Below are 17,208 nucleotides of genomic sequence, written 5' to 3' on the forward strand. Positions count from 1 at the left end.
TTGAGTGAGCCTGGAAGAGGATCCTCCTGCCTTGAGATGCCTGGCCCTGGCTGAGCTGAATGCAGCTTTGTAAGAGACCCTGACCCAGAGGACCCAGCAGAATGACACCCACATCCCTGACCCACGGAAACTGTGAGAAAATAAGGGATTTTGTTTTAAGCTGCTGAAGTTGGGGTAATCTGTTACCCAACAATAGATAATGCAAGGACATTGCTTCTTACTCAGAATCACTATATAAAGCTCCTGAAATCTCTTTGAGAGCTGCAACCAGGGAAAAGCTGGCCATCTCCAAGAATGGTGTGTTTCTTTCTTCTCAGAAACGGTGACAATCACACGTGTCTGTTTTTGTTTTTGTTTTTTAATCGTGACCATCAGGAATCTCAGAGCCAAATTTATGGTTGAATTTTAATAATTATGCAAGACCTTGTGACCTGCTTATCTGTATTCTTACTCCTGGTGTGTCCTTTTATTCTGACTTGTCTTTTTCTTTGTCCTGGTTTTTCAGTTCATTTTTACATTTTTCTGTATCACATTAATTATGTTAAGCCATCTCAAGTTCACCTTACAGAGAAGCAAGGCATTATAAATAATTTTTTTGTCTTCTCATAAATAATTTTTAAGAATATTTAAGTTTGCACCTGTTGAACGCGGAGGTGTTGGAGGTCGTGGTGGGGCGTATCCAGTAATGGAAGCGAGGCTCTGGAGCTCTGGCGTTGCCAGGGTTAATTTGGATTGGGTCAAAAATATCAAATGATAATGACAAAAAAGGAAAATACTGTGCCAATTGATCACCACCCCCAGGAGAAGGGGCCAAGGGCTCACTTAGTCACACTGGGTGGTATCTTTGAAATTTATTATTCATCGCACTCAGGCCCCTAAGGCCCTCAGGCCCCACCCCTCCCCTCCGTTCCCTTCCCCGCCCCTTACTCCCAGAGCCCCGCCCCGCCCCCTGGCCACGCCCCTCCTCTCGGTGCCGCCCGCTGCGCGCGCCGCCTCTGTCTCCGCCTGCCGGCCCCGCCTGCCGGCCCCGCCTCCCGACGGTTGCGCGCTCCGCCCCCTCCCTCCGCGCCCGCGCGCGCCTTCCCCGCCCCGCCGGGCGCTCTCCTTTCGGGGCGGTTGGGCCGCGCGCCTGTGGGGGCGGGGCCCGGAGCAGGCGGTGGAACCAATGGGGCGCGGCGGCGGCGGCGGCGGTGGCGGCGGCGGCGGAGGCGGCGGCGGCGGCGGCTGGGTCGGGCCCCGACGGGCGGCGGCGGCTGAAGTGGAGGCGGAGGGCGGCGGCGGCGGCGGCGGCGGCGGCGGCGGGGGGAAGATGGCGGCGCCCGTCCTGCTGAGAGTGTCGGTGCCGCGGTGGGAGCGGGTGGCCCGGTATGCAGTGTGCGCCGCCGGGATCCTGCTCTCCATCTACGCCTACCACGTGGAGCGGGAGAAGGAGCGGGACCCCGAGCACCGGGCCCTCTGCGACCTGGGGCCCTGGGTGAAGTGCTCCGCCGCCCTTGCCTCCAGGTAGCCCGGCGCGGGGGAGCGGGGCCGGGAGCGGTCGCGCTGGGTGAGGGCGGAGGCTGGGGGCGGGGAGCGCGCGGCGGGAGCTCGGGCCTGGGTGCCGGCGGGGACCGGGCCGCGGAGGGACCGACGGCGCTGCGAGCGCGGCCGGGCGTGGGGAGGCGGCCGGCGGCCCCGGCCCGAGGGGCGGCCCGAGCGCAGGCCGCCGGGGCGGGGGCGGCGGGGCCGCGAGGCCGGCGAGGAGGGATGAGGTGGCAGAGTGCCGCGGGGAGGCCGGCGCGGACCGGGAGCGGGCGGGCGGGCTGCGGCCGGGCCCGGCGGGGGCGAGGGGGCTCGCCGAGGGCGGGTGGCGGCGGGCGCGACCGATTTCCTGGTTCGCGCCGGGGGGCGGGCCGGGGTGCGGGACCCTGCGCCGGGCGCCGCGAGGGCACCGGGCTCCGCGGGCTCCGGGGGCGGTGCGGCCCGCGCGGACTAGGGGCTCGCAGTCCCGGTCTCCCCGGCCCGGACAGGTGCTCGGCGGTCGGGCCCCTTTGTGCTCCGGCGCCGACGAGCGTGCGGCCCCTGGGACGGCGGCGTTCGCGGGCCGGAGCGCGTGTGACCCGGTGCGGAGCGAGAGCCCGGCGCCGCGCACACCCGGGCTCCGGGACCCTGTCCTCGGCGCCGGCCGGACGCCGGGTCCGGTGGGAGCCCCGTGTGCCCAAGACGGGTGCGGGGACGGTGCGGGGCGTGGGGCCGACTCGCGCAGGTCGTCGGTGGTCGGGGGCGCCCCGAGGAGACCGAGAGCGCTCGGCTCCCGGAGCGGGGTGGCTCGGGGCTCTCGGATCGCGGGGGGTTCGTCTGTTGGAATTTGCTGTCCTGGTTGTCCTGGGCGAGTTACTTTGGGAAAAGAGGAATTCGCGTCCTAAAGCGGCTCCTTTTAAAGATGCTGGTGGGGGGGGGGAGGTTCGTTGAAAGTGGCCGAAGTGGAAGACGCGACTTCGGAACTGGTCGGTGACGGTTCCCACGGACACGTACTCGCCTGCTGTTCCGCGTTTCTTAGCAGGAGCTGCGTTCGGGCCGCTCCCCCCCACCCCGCCCCCAACCTGCAGATCGCTGCGTAGACAGGAACGTGTCGCTTGCCAGTTTGTTTTGACCCGCACGTTGGTGACTGCGGGAGCGGGCAGGCCGTGGGGTGGTCGGGTGACCGCTCGCAGGCCCCAGCCGCCGTCTTTCCTCTAGACAGCTCTGTCCCCTTTGCCCTAAAGCCAGACCCTGTTGCTTTAGCGGGAGAATAGGCGTCGTTATTGCTACAGTAAACACTGTGTTTCAGTGCGGGTGTTACTGAGCAGCTGTGCTCGCCGGTGTGACAGAGTCACGTTCTGGGCTGAGTATTCTGAGCCACGTCGGTAGACTTCATAGACTGAGCATCCCTCCGAGACGCGCGGAGCCACTTCTGTGCAGACACCTTCATGCTTATGGCACGTCCAGGTGTACTTGGAAGCACCTGTACCCGAAGTTAGTTGCGTAAATACACGGTGAGAAGTGTAAGGTGAAAAGACTATCCAGCAATTTAGTTCAAGTAATCTTTTAAAAAAGGAAATAAAAATAACTTTGATACTAGATTAGTAAGGAATTTAGGCAGAATTATTACCAGTGTTAGAGTTGCAAACTCTGTGGTCCATAATAGATTTAACTGAACCTTTTACATTGTAGGCATGGAAAGAGTGCTTTATGTTTACCCAAACTGTACGGTTATGGTTTTAAAATCGATTTGCCTTTAAAAAGGAGTGTTTTTGAACCATGCAATAAGTATAGACTATAAATATTTTCAGTTGCATATCCTCTAAGATCCAGGTTTTTGTGCTCTTAAAAATTTTTAATAAAGTACCATAAAATAATATAAATAACATCACATAGAATATTAAAAGTATATATAAGTATGTAAGTAAGACTAAAAGTACCTGGATGTCTTTATAGTTTTAAATGTGAATTTAGTATGTTGTGACAGGAACTAATGTTTAATTGTGTAGCTGTGTACATAAAATATTTTAAAATCGATGCTCGCTAAAGGAGGATAGGTAAGAAATAAGACATGGCTAACAAGGAGTAAATAGCTTATTTGCTATAAACACAATAATACTATTTTCAAGAAACTTACTCAGTTTGATCAGCCTGTTTATAAACTACTTGTAAAGCTCCATGTATGTATATACCATATACACGTTTATGTGTGTGTATATATACAAATATATTTAATGGAGGTACAGAAATTTGGAAATTAAAATGGCTTGAGTCTGATTTATAGACCAATTTTTTTTCTCTAAGTTGGTAGGATAAACATCATTAAAAGGTTTCATTTTGTCAGACTGCCTTTAAATAAAATCAGGTTAGTAGGGACCTCAAGTAATTCTTTTTATTTGACTTAAGTATTGATTGCTACTTAGCAGAAGTATTAAAAAAATGTGACTATCTTATGAAAAGAAAGTCTGAGCCCAGGTTAGAGTAGAATTGCGGATGAAAGATGAGAAAAGTTACCCAGTAAAAAGAATCCTGAGGAAAGTCCACTACCAGAACCCATTGTTAACTCATGTGACTTTGGGTTGCTAAAACTCACTTTATTCTCATTTCTCAATCCTTAAGTGTCTTGAGCCAAATAGAATGGAGATGAATGAGAGAATTTTGAAGGTCATGTGTGTGTGTGTGTGTGTGTGTGTGTGTGTGTGTGAAGTCCTCTAGTATTTTGGGAGGCATCATTGTCTAAGGGAGTAGTTCCCAGACTTTGGATTTCTTTTTTCTTTTCTTTTCTTTTCTTTTTTTTTTTTTTTTTTGATAATTTATTTAATCTCTGTACCCAATGTGGCTCTTGAACTCACAACCCTGAGATCAGGAGTTGCATGCTTCACTGGTTGAACCAGCCGTGTGCGCCCCCAGACTTTGGATTTCAAAATAAATTATTACCCCCACCCCATATTGGGAGGGTGCAGTGGAGTTGCCAAATTTGTTTTGATTTATTTAGTTTTGCCAGGTATACCCAATAAAAACAGCAACAGTAACCCACATCACTAGCTGCTTTCATTTCATTTATAAAAAGGATATTTTAACTCAAATGATTTGAGAGGCCAGAATTTCAAAATAAAAGACTTTAAATTGAATCATTTAGCTTTATTAAAAGGTTTGCTTTCTTCTCGTTATTTTTCCTCCTTTTTATATAAATGAGTAAATAGTCTGTTGCAAACCTGCACCAGCCTCCCAGCCAACATTAACCCTGTTCAGTGCAGCTTGCTCAGAACTGCGGATTCTGGGTGGGCTCCTAATCTGCTACTTTTAGACTGTGGCCTCAAGCTAGTCACTTATCTTTGTGGATCTTCGGTTGTTTCTTGTGTTAAACTGGGCTCTTAAAACCTGCTTTGCCAGGTGAGTGGTGGGATTAATGATGATGTAAGGAATGAACACCTGGATGATACCTGGAATAAATTATATATTCAGAGCTGTTATCATTGATCAGAGGTGTTACCTTTTTTTGCAGTATCTGATAATAAACATCCTTAAGTAGTATGGTTTTTTAGGTATAGTCATTTATGTATTTTAGATGTAAATTGTTTTAGTGTACTTTATTGCTCCTCCAAGCCATAGTATAAAGACTTAAAGTGCATTTAAAACAATCTCTGAAGTGTGGCAAGAGAAACAATATAATATGCAGAATATTCTTTTTTTTTCCCCCCAGAATATTCTTTATAGCTTTTTTCTGCAAGTTACATTAGACCCCCTTCTACAAGGGTTCTTATGTTAAGAATAGTACAAGTGATCTTTAAAGATGAATGTAGGCTTGGGGGACACCTGGGGTGGCTCAGTCATTAAGTGTCTGCCTTCTGCTTAGGTCATGATCCCAGGGTCCTGGGATTGAGTGAACCATTGGGCTCCCTGCTCAGCGGGAAACCTGCTTCTCCCTCTCCCACTCCCCCTGCTTGTATTCCCTCTCTCGCTGTGTCTCTCTGTGTCAAATAAATAAATGAAATCTTTAAAAAAAAAAAAAAGATGAATAGGCTTGACAGTTTTACGGTTTTAAAAACTGTAAAATAGTATTTGAAAACCATCAATTCCTCAAAAAATTGTGTTCTTTTGCAAAATGTTGAACTAATACCTCTCTCACATCTTAAAAAAAGTAATAGTGCCGTCTACTTACTACTTTCGTTGAGGTTTTTTTGTTTGTTTGTTTGTTTTTTAAGTAAGCTCTGCTGCTCAACATGGGGCTTGAACTCATGACCCTGAGATCCAAGAGTCACATGCTATATGGACTGAGCCATCCAGGGACCCTGGAATCTTACATTTTTAGAATAGAACCTAGAAATCTTTGCTACTCCTTTCTTTGTCCACCTAGACTCGGAGGTTAAACAGCTTGTCCAAGGTAACACAATTAGTAGCAGACCGGAAACCTGGCTTCTAGAGTACTTGTTTGAGGACCACCCCTGTACATTTCTTTCAGTTGAATTCTAGAGATAATGCATTTGGTGTTTCACATTTGAAGATACTAAAGCGTACATGGTGAATAATCTCTTTCATACCCTTCACCCAGACACGCACTTCTCCCTCTCCATAAGCAGCTGTGAAACTTTGCAAAGCCATTTTATGTACAAGCATGAATATGACCATATTATTCTTCCCATTTTTAAACATGAAATTATCATATTATATATTCTGATCTATACCCTACTTTTTGCTAGCGTTATTTCCATCACATATTTTTAAGTGCTTATATTCGTATTTGATATTATGTTAATACCTGTGAAAGAAAATTTGTTCTAGTAGTTAGTTTTGACTAATACATAAAATAAAATATTGGTTCTTGTGTTCTGTTGTTTCTTGGTATGGAAATTTCAGAAGCAGTATGAACTTAGAGTATAAGAGGAAAGAAGATATCACAATTGTAACTGGACTGCCGTGGTGTTAGAGAGAACTGTGTAATACTTAAGATAATGCTTACTGTGTGCAAAGCAGTGTTTTAAATGCTTACTTATTTAATTCTCTTAACAGTCCTATGAGGTGCTTTTATCACCATTTTACAGATGAGAAAACTGAGGCACATGGATTGTAAGTGAAACTTGATTTAGATCATACAGGGACAGAGGCCTGGTTCTAACCCAGGCTCTTTACTGCTTTGAATTCCATTTAGATCTACTATTGATGGGGCACCTGGGTGGCTCAGTGGGTTAAAGCCTCTGCCTTTGGCTCAGGTCATGATCCCAGGGTCCTGGGATCGAGCCCCGCATCGGGCTCTCTGCTCAGCAGGGAGCCTGCTTCCCTTCCTCTCTCTGCCTACTTGTGATCTGTCAAATAAATAAATAAAATCTTAAAAAAAAAAAAAAGATCTACTATTGATCGAGTGATGCCCATATCGGCCAAGTTTTTTAAAACTATGCAAACTTTGGTGCCATTTTTTTAAAACATCTGTATGCCAAAAATTCTTAGAGTTTGCATTATAGCTTTTTCTTGTTTAAAGCAATTTTGGTGGGGGGAAGGCAAGGACACTACTATGAAGGCTTGGTATTCAAGATATAAGTTTCTGGAGTGTTTGCCTTCTAAGCCTAAAGTTGTGAAGATAAGGGATTTGTCACACCTAGTTAGTGAACAGGTATGCAGTGGGGTGAGCTATCAGGAAAACTTAACAGAATTGCCAAGGGAAGGAAGATAAAGGGTATCTAGGCACCTGGGGTGGGGAGGAGAAAAAGTTAGTTTGAATTTGTTCTAGGGTGGGGAATCTCCTTCCGAGAGAGGTGTTGAGTCATGGATCTACTGTGCAAAGAATCTGGAGAATTGGGCCTGGGGTGTGGTGCCCGCTAAATCACCACCCGGAAGGAGGAATTTAAGAGCGATTCATTTCCTTGATGATTCCAGGGAACAGCATGAGGAAAGGCAGAAGTTGGTGCCCATTTTGGGGGAAATAGCAAGTGATCATATTTGAATGTAACTCAGACCTACCTAGGTAGGAAAAGGACTGGAATCTAGAGCTTGTCCAGAAAAATGCAAAAGCAGGCATTCTTGTAAACCACCTGTTCGTTTAACTATGGATAAGACTTACAAGCACTGAGCTTTGGGTTTCTCTTCTATGTAGTATTTGTACTCAGTTGCACTGCACTGATACTAGATTATCAGTTTTCAGAATTTGTTCCCCCAACACCTAGTTGTGTGGCAGTACAGTAGGGATTTCACAAGCATTTGACTCACATTTTAACATGTTAAACTTTAAAACATTTATAAACATTTATATATACTCAAATGCATACCATGGTAAATTTTAACACAGTAGAGACCACTGATTTATACTGCCAGGTTGTCTCAAAGGAGTTATGCCAGGTGGAAAAAAGTGCCAGTCTTAAAAGTTGACATCCAGTATGATTGCATTTATGTAGCATTTTTGAAATAACAAAATTATAGTAATGGAGAACAGATCAGTAGTTACCAGGGAGTTCAGAAAGGGAGAAAGGAGCCTTGTGGGGAAGAACAGTTCTGTATTTCAGTTGTGGTTACAGGAAGCTACATATGTGATAAAATTGCATAGAAACACATGTAAAACTGGTGAAATCTCAGTAAACTCTAGATTGTACCAAGGTTAGTTTCCTGGTTGTGGATTTATATAGGACATTATACCTTTTTTTTTTTTTTTTTAAGATTTTATTTATTTGACTGAGATCACAAGTAGGCAGAGCAGCAGGTGGCGGGGGTGTTGGGGTGGGGGTGGGGGCGGGAAGCAGGCTCCCCGCCGAGCAGAGAGCCGGATGCCAGCAGAGAATGCAGGGCTCTATCCCAGGACTCTGAGATCATGACCTGAGCCGAAGGCAGAGGCCTAACCCACTGAGCCACCCAGGTACCTCCGTAGGATGTTACCTTTGAGGAGGTTTGGCAAAGTGTGCTAGGGGCCATCCTGTGCATTTTTTGCAAATTCCTGTGATTTATAGTTATTTTAAGATTAGAAAGTAAAAAAGAGGGGTGCCTGGGTTATTCAGTGGGTTAGGCCTCTGCCTTCAGCTCAGGTCATCACCCCAGGGTCCTGGTGCATCAGGCTCTCTGCTCGGCAGGGAACCTGCTTCCCACGCCGCCCCCCCCCCCCACTGCTCTGCCTACTTGTGATCTCTCTCTGTCAAATAAATAAATAAAATCTTTAAAAAAAATTAAAAAGGATAAAAGAAAAAAGGAAAAAAATCACTGTATTTAGAATATTTGAGGGAAAATAAACAAAAGGAAAAAATTAAAATCACCCATAATGCCAATACTCAGGATAAAAATCCTTAAATAGACTTTCTTTCTTTCTTTGTGTTTATACTTGAATTTTTAATTGATTAGGATTATAGCTTTATATTGGTATTTTAAAAATTCAGGCCAGTGCTTGTTTGCTCATCTAAAATTATATCAGCAAATTCACTACTGTAGAACTGATTGTATTATGCTATAATATGTGACTGCCTTGTGCATAATGTTCTAATGTCATGATTATTATATATTTTAAGATTTATTATTAGAGATTTAACTTAGAAATGTGCTTCTACAAAGACTTGGGGCAGGTATAATAAATTCCTTAAATAGCATTAATGTGCTGTTGAAAAAACCAACAAAACTCCTCATTTGCAACTCTCTGGATCAGGTTGTTTTTGATGCTGCGCCCTCAAAACAACAAGTCTGACTGCCCCAGTCATCCGTGGTTTATAAAGTTTGTGTTGATCAGAAGACCTTTGTTGTAAATGTCATTGAGCTTTTAAAATACACTGGTAGAGTGAAATATAGCTTAAATCTGTTTTTCATTATAGATCCACATAAAATTTCATTTGGAAAAAAACTTTTTGCTAAAAAATTTTTTAAACCATTGGATTTTAAACCATTAAAATTTTTTAAACCAAAAGAAACTATACAGTTTCTTTTGTTACTAGCATCTGTAATTTAGGGGAATTTCAAGGATGCTGTTATCCTGTTGTAGGACTATTGACCTTTTTAAAAACAATCATTGTTTTTGAGAAGTAAAATAGTGGAAGATCCGTGACAAAATAAGAAAAGGCAGTATAATCAACTCCACTGTTTTTTAAAAGTTTGATTTATTTCCGCTTGCATGTTGTACTGATAGTTAAGGTCACATAGTATAGACCAAAGGGTACCTGCTTTGAAATCTTGGCTGCATAACTTGATCTCTCCTTTATCTCAGTTTCCTCTTCATAAAGGGAGGGTAACAGTAGAGTCTAACTCAGGATTATGTGAAGATGAAGTACACCAGTGCCCCAGTGTCTATAAACAGCTTGAGCACAGCACCTGGCACAACAGTGAGTGCTCGTAAAATGTAGCTATTATTTTAAAACAGGGTTGAGATAATACTGTATGTATTTTATATCTTTTTTCCTCATTTAACGTGTCATAACTATTTTCTCTTGTTCTTAGAAATTCCACCAGTAATGTAAGAGAATGTCAGGAGTCCTGTACCCTTGTTGTTGAATGTCCTCATTATTTAGACCTTTATGAATTTGTTTTATGAAAAATGTTACATCATTGTTTTGATATGCATTTCCCCCAAGTGTAAAAAAGTTTTAGTGGGTTTTCACATTTTTTATTGATTGTTTGCACTTCTCTTTTATTTTTTTGAAAAAAAATTTTTTTAAAGATTTTTATTTATTTATTTGAGAGAGAATGAGTGAGAGAGAGCATGAGAGAGGAGAAGGTCAGAGGGAGAAGCAGACTCCCCAAGGTGCGGGGAGCCTGTTGCAGGACTCAAACCCGCAAGTCCGAGATCATAACCTGAGCCAAAGGCAGTCACTCAACCAACTGAGCCACCCAGGTGCCCCTGCATTTCTTCTCTTGAGTCGTGCCTGTATACATCTTAGGTTTTATTTGTTGTTGTTGTTGTTGTTGTTTTTTAAGATTTTACTTATTTATTTATTTTTAAAGATTTTTTTTTTTTAATTTATTTGACAGATCACAAGTAGGCAGAGAGGCAGGCAGAGAGAGAGAAGGAGGAGGCAGGCTCCCTGCTGAGCAGAGAGCCTGACGCAGGACTCGATCCCAGGACCATGGGACCATGACCCGAGCCGAAGGCAGAGACTTTAACCACTGAGCCACCCAGGCGCCCCAAGATTTTATTTATTTGACAGAGACACAGCAAGAGAGAGAACAAGCAGGGGAAGTGGGAGAGGGAGAAGCAAGCAGGGAGCCCGATGCAGGGGCTCAATCCCAGGACCCTGGGATCATGACCTGAGTTGGAGGCAGATGCTTAATGACTGAGCCATCCAAGTGTCCCTACATCTTAGAATTTTTTATGTTGATTAGGCAAATGCCTTATATATTTAAAGGATATGGATATTTTATCATTTGTTAATTTTTTGCCATTTTCTATTTCATTAATTTTTATAGTACATAGCTTTTTTTGAAAGTATGAAAAATTAATTATTTTTCTTTGAATTTTTTTTCTATAGGTTTGAGTTTAGAAGGGCATGTCTCATTCTGATATCAGATGAATGGGTATTTATGGTTTCTTTTAGTTTTGAAAAAAATCATTTATCATGTAGAATGTAGCTTATAGGTTGGATGAATCTATAACCTAATTTTTATATAGACGTATGTCAAATGTTCGCTTAAATTTCTTCTGGAGATTACCTTTTTATACGTTTGCCCATTTATTTCTCTTCTAGGTGTCTTTTTTTCTTACTGGTTAGAGGGAGTTCTTCAGGTATCACAGGAATTTTTTTTTTAATGCATTTTTTTTTTAAAGATTTATTTATTTATTTATTTATTTGATAGATCACAAGCAGGCAGAGAGGCAGGCAGAGAGAGAGGAGGAAGCAGGCTCCCTGCTGAGCAGAGAGCCTGATGCGGGGCTCGATCCCAGGACTCTGAGATCATGACCTGAGCCGAAGGCAGCGGCTTAACCCACTGAGCCACCCAGGCGCCCCAGGAATTTTTTGTTATATGTATTACACGTCTTTTCTCCTTGTTTCTCATTTGTCTTTTAATCTTATTAATGGTATCTTTATTCAGTAGAAGTTTAAACTTTTTTATGTGGTCCCGTCTTTGACTTCTTGGTAACTTTTGGGTTTGGGTTTTTTTTTTTTCTTTCTTTAATCTTGTTTAACAAAATCTCTAGCATCCCAAGATTTTTTTTTAAACTTTCATGTATTTTGTTTGAATTTTTTTCATATTTAGCTCCTTTAGTTTGAGTGGAATTTACTTTCATGTGTAGTGTGAGGTAGGGATCAAACCTTCTTCTTAGTTGGTAGGTTTTGCCTAACCCCAAGTATTGACTTGACCATGTTTGAAATGCAACAAGAATTTCCTTATATACCAAGAACCTCTTTCTGGATTCTCCATTCTTTCCAGTGGTATGTTGTCTGTGTTTCCATTCATTTCCATTACTACAGTTCCTCTCTCCCCTGTGGCTTTAAATAGTACATTTGATATCTGATAGGGCAGATACACTCATTTTAAGACATTTCTTGGCTATTCTCATGCATTTACTGTTTTGGGTGAATTTTAGAATTTATTTTGAAACAATTGTTAAAAAAAAACAATCCCATTGAGATCTTGATTAGAATTGTACTGAATTTATAGGTGAACTTGGGAAAGAGTCAATCTTTACTCAAACTTTCCCATCAAGGAACAAACATATCCATTGATCCTGGAGTTGCTGATATGTTATGAATTTAACCTAGATGCCCACTGTAGTTTTGTTTTGTATGTGATTAATGTGGTCCTGGAAATTGAGAAATCTCGTGATAGTATCCTGGACAGGGATCCCAATAACAGAATTCTCTCCAGTCTACAGCCACAATAGGGCCCCGAAGAAGAAATCTGTATTAAATATTTGGACTTGGAAATGAAAAACTAAGATACTTTGCATTTTATTCATAAGTAGGATTTGGGCTCCAAACCCCCAAGGCAGAAGACTGGAATGAACCCAGCTGGGTTCACATGGGAGTGCTTCCCCCCACCATCCCAGTCCAGTTAAGCTTAAATTGTTTCAAACTAAAACAGGCTCTGAGTTGGACCCCTTTCATCTCCTCATTTCTCAAATGTGACTAGATTTTCCCCATATGATGTGAGCAAAGCCTGCTCTATCTAACTCCTGCCCATCAGTGCTTCAGGCCATGTAACCAGAGAGCACATTTGCTTTGGCTGACTGCTGATCTGGCCTTGGCCACATGCCTTAGGCCTTCTCTCCGCAGGTAGTAGGTTTGTCCCTGGCTCTCACTTAGAGGAGAGGAGGTCCTCTTGAGGGCTTCTCATACCACTTCAGTCACATGGAAGAGGTGGGAGAGTGAACCTGTTCTCGTGTACTGACCTTTTAACAGTGATTCTATCAAATAACGCATAGACTCAATCAGTGCTTTGAAATCGGTCTTCTTCCTTCCTGAGAGGGAGAAAGAACAGTGAGGGGGGCCTTAATTCCTCATTTCTAAAGATAATACAAAAACTTTTCAGCCATTTTCAGAAGTATTGGTTTTTCCTTTGGGTTTTTGCTTGTCTCAAGTCAGCCAGAAAGAGGTGGAGTGAAACTGGCTTGCTGGGTATTGCGCGTGACCCATACATATCCTTTCTTAACTGTGCATCAGTCTGCAGTGGTGAAGTTACTCAGGAAACATTCTCTTCCCCTGCTTAATGGTTCATGACACGTTCTTGATTTTCCTCCTACCGCTTGGTTCCTTCTCAGCTTTCTTGACTGCCTTCATCTTCCTGTACCTGCCCATTAAGTGTGGACATACCAGGCATTAGCTCTACACCCTCTTCTTGTCAGTCTTCTTTTCCTAAACAGTCACATCCATGTCCATGGCTTCACTCATGGATGAACCTAACACTTATATCTCTAACCAGGAAATTTATGTCACCAGTCTCAAAATTTCTCTCTCTCCTTTGATCCTCCAGATCTGCCTATCTAATCCCTTGCTGGACATCTCTACTTGGATGTCTCCAAAGTTCCAAAAATATAATATGTTCAAGATTTAATTAATGTTCCTCCCCTGAAAAAGCTCTTTCTGATCCCAGTGAAAGGCATCGCCACCCAAGCAGTTGTGCAAGTCAGAAACCTGGGAGTTGTCCTCTTTGGTTGTTTCTCTACCTGCCCCTCTCCTCACCAAATCCAGTCAGCCACCAGGCCCAGGTGCTTTTTTCAGCCTTTTTTGTTCTGATTTGTAACCTAGATATGGAAGAGTCATTGAGCTGTGCATCTTTTTTGATTTAATAATCACAAAGCATAACCCTTGTGACCAGCATTCAGGTCATTAAATAGACTGTTGCCAGCACTGCAGAAAGCCTTTCCTTAACTCCCTCCTTGTAAAATACAGTCTTCCTCCTTCTCGAGATTAACTAACGTCTGTCCTTCCTTTTCATTCAACATTATCTTGTGAGATTCATCCGTGTTTTATGGAGCTGTAGTTTGTCATATTACTGAGTACTCTGTTACACAAGTATGTCACAGTTAACTCTTTTTTTGAATGGACATTTAAATTGTTTTCACTTGGGGCACCTGGGTGGCTCAGTGGGTTAAGCCTCTGCCTTCGGCTCAGGTCATGATCTCAGGGTCCTGGGATTGAGCCCCGCATCAGGCTCTCTGTCTGCCAAAGAAATAAATAAAATCTTTAAAAAAAAATTGTTTACACTTTGTAGCAAGTACGAATAATGCTGCTATGAACATTTTTGTGTATTTCAATTTTAATATATATATATATATATCTATTTTTTTTAAAGATTTTATTTATTTGAGAGAGACAGTGAGAGAGAGAGTATGAACAGGAGGGAGAGGGAGAAGCAGTCTCCCCACTAGCCGGGAACCAGACGTGGGGCTTGATCCCAGGATCCTGGGTTTATGACCTGAGCCCAAGGCAGACACTTAACTGACTGAGTCACGCAGGTGTCCCTGTGTCTTTTCAAAATTAGTTGGTAATGCCAGACTGTTTTCCAAAGTGATTGCAATAACTTCGATTCCTACCAACAACGTGTGAGATTTCCTGCTATTCCACCTGTTTGCCAAGCCTTGGAGTTGTCAGTCTGTTACGTGTTACTCACCGTTGGAGTATGTGCAGTGGATTTTTGTGGGTAGTCGAGGTATGTTTCATATATAATAAAATGCATAAAATTTTAAATGTACAGCTTGAAAATTTGCATGTGCCATTTGCATGTGCCACTCCTCAGATGAACATTCCCATCACCCCAGAAAGCTCACCTGTGCTCATTTTCAGTCAGAAGCTGTTACTCTGACAATCCGGTGTTGACTTCTAGCACTATAAATTTGCTTTGCCTGTTCTCGAACTTGGTCTGAATGGACTGATGACAGTGTATACTCCCTTGTGTCTGGCTTCTTTTGCCAGCATAATAATGTTTTTTGCAGTTCATCCAAGTTGTTGGTTTTATCAATTAATTCTTTTTTTATTGCTTATTGCCATTGTATGATTTTATATACACGCACACACATATAGTCATTTCTCTGGGGTGTATATTGAAGAGTGGATTTTTGGGTCCTAGGGTTGGTGTTTAATTTTATTAGAAACCATAGAACAGTTTCCCAAAGTGGTAGTTCTAGTTAGTATTCCTGTTTGGTTTTAATTTGCATTTTCCTGATTACTAATGGGATTAAGCAGCCTTTTACATGTTTATTGGCCATTATTGGATTCTCTTTGAGAAGCTCATTAAACTCTCATTGAAATCTTTTGCCCATTTTTCTGCCTAGTGTTTATCTTCGTCTTACTCGCTTTAAGATATTTTAAGATATATTTGTGTATGCGTATATATGTATGTGTGTATGTGTGTATATATATGTATAAGATACGTATATACATGTATATTTTCAGATCATCTGTATCGCATATATCCCCTTCCACTCTGGCATGCCTTGCCTTTTCATTTTTTTAAAGGTGTGTTTTGATTAACAAATTATTAATTAAAAAAAGAAATTATTAATTTTAACATAGTTAACCTTTATAATCAGACCTTTTTGTATTTGGGTGTTGAGCTATTCTGCATGAAAATATTTTCTGTTTTGCTTTTCACATCTAGATGAACAGTCTAAGTGGAATTTTTTTAATGCTCTGAGTTGGGGTCAATTTAATTTTTTCCTGTGTGACTGTCCAGTTATTATTGTGGCACCAATTTAAGATCATTTTCCCTTGCTCTGTAGAGTTATTTTTTCATAAATCAGCTGATTGTGTACAAAAGGATTTTTCTGGGCTCTTCTATACCATTCTTTTATTTGTTTGTCCTTGTGCTAGGGCGCCGCTCTCTTTACTGCCATATTTCAGCAGTTCTTCAGGGACCAGGTGGGTCCAGACCTTTTCAGAGGGTCTTTGAGGTAAAAAATACTTTCGTAGTAATAATAAGATGTTATTTGCCTTATTTACTCTTACTCCCTCACAATGGTACAGTAGGTTTTCTAGAGGCTGCATGACATGTGATACTGAAATAGATTGAATACAGATGCAGGTATGAGAATCCAGATGTCTCCTGTTATGCCAGATATTAAGGAGATTTACAGAAACGTAAAACACTGCCTTTCTTGGGGCGCCTGGGTGGCTCAGTCATTAAGAGTCTGCCTTCGGCTCAGGTTGTGATCCCGGGGTCTTGGGATCGAGTTCCACATCAGGCTCCCTGCTCTGCGGGAACCCTGCTTCTCCTCCCACTCCCCCTGCTTGTGTTCCCTCTCTCGCTATGTCTCTCTGTCAAATAAATAAATAAAATCTTTAAAAACAAAACACTGCCTTTCTTTTCACTAAATTTTTATGTTTTGAAGAACAATTATTTTTCATAAAGAATTTATTTCTGTTAATATATAATTGGTTTCTTGTTATTTTTATTACTTATTTTTTCAAATTTTTATTTAAACTCTAGCTAACATTGTTGTTATTTTTAAGTGAACAAATATTTCACAATTTTATTTTAATTTCAAATGCGATAAATAGACAACATCACATAAGCCAGAGCTCTTTAGTCTCAAGCGTGAGAATTACTGCATAGTTTTATAAACCCTGATAACCAGTAGGTAATAAGTCTTGGTTACTTTTGACCCCTCGCACTTAGTGTGTAAGGTTCCGCAGGAATACTCATTAGGATTTTGATTGGAATTGGCACTGAATAAGTTTAGGGAGAGGTTTTGCACATCTTCCTAACAGAATTTTTAAGGGAAAAAAAAGGGCACATAGAAATACATTTAAAAAATTTAACAAGAAAACAAAGGGTATCTCTGAAAAACATGGAACTTTAACAAAGGACATAAAAGAACGAATGCTGAAACATAACTTGTTCTTGGATAGGGTAACTCACATTGGAAAGGTGTCAGTATCCCTGCTAAATTGTTGTATTGCATATTGCTAGATACACTTTTGCATTTTGTCATTTCTAAAATTGAGATATGCCTTAAAATTGAGGATATCTTCCAGGACTGCCTGGGTGGCTTAGTTAGTTAAACGTCTGACTCTTGATTTTGGCTCAGGTCATGATCTCATGGTCTTGGGATGGAGTCCCAGAGTCAGGCTTCGTGCTCAGCAGGGAGTCTGCTGGGGATTCTCTCTGCCCCTTGCCCGGGTTGCATGAGTGCATGCTCTTTCTGTCTCTCTCAAATAAATAAATAAATAAATCTTTAAAACAAAACAAAACAAGTTAAAGATACCTTCCAGTCACTTCTAGCCTTGTAGTAGTGGTGAAGGAGTTTTATTTATGAACATCTTAACAAATTTATTGTATTTCTTTTACTTACTGTCATTATAAGCACAACTC

The 17,208-nt window shown here is 42.3% G+C and overlaps 1 protein-coding gene across 1 annotated transcript in view; it reads left to right on the plus strand.

Moving 5' to 3' along the window:
- Positions 1 to 1,240: 1,240 nt before the first annotated feature.
- The window catches only part of VKORC1L1 (vitamin K epoxide reductase complex subunit 1 like 1), a 62,813-nt gene continuing 46,845 nt past the window's right edge, over positions 1,241 to 17,208 (plus strand). The window contains exon 1 of the mRNA XM_032872356.1: positions 1,241 to 1,503. Within this exon, the coding sequence (XP_032728247.1) occupies positions 1,310 to 1,503 (194 nt within the window). The 5' untranslated portion in view covers positions 1,241 to 1,309. The remainder of the gene's footprint in view (positions 1,504 to 17,208) is intronic.

Source organism: Lontra canadensis, unplaced genomic scaffold (assembly GCF_010015895.1).
Source record: "Lontra canadensis isolate GAN:19392208 unplaced genomic scaffold, GSC_riverotter_1.0 scaffold45, whole genome shotgun sequence".
Classification (NCBI taxonomy): Eukaryota; Metazoa; Chordata; class Mammalia; order Carnivora; family Mustelidae; genus Lontra; species Lontra canadensis.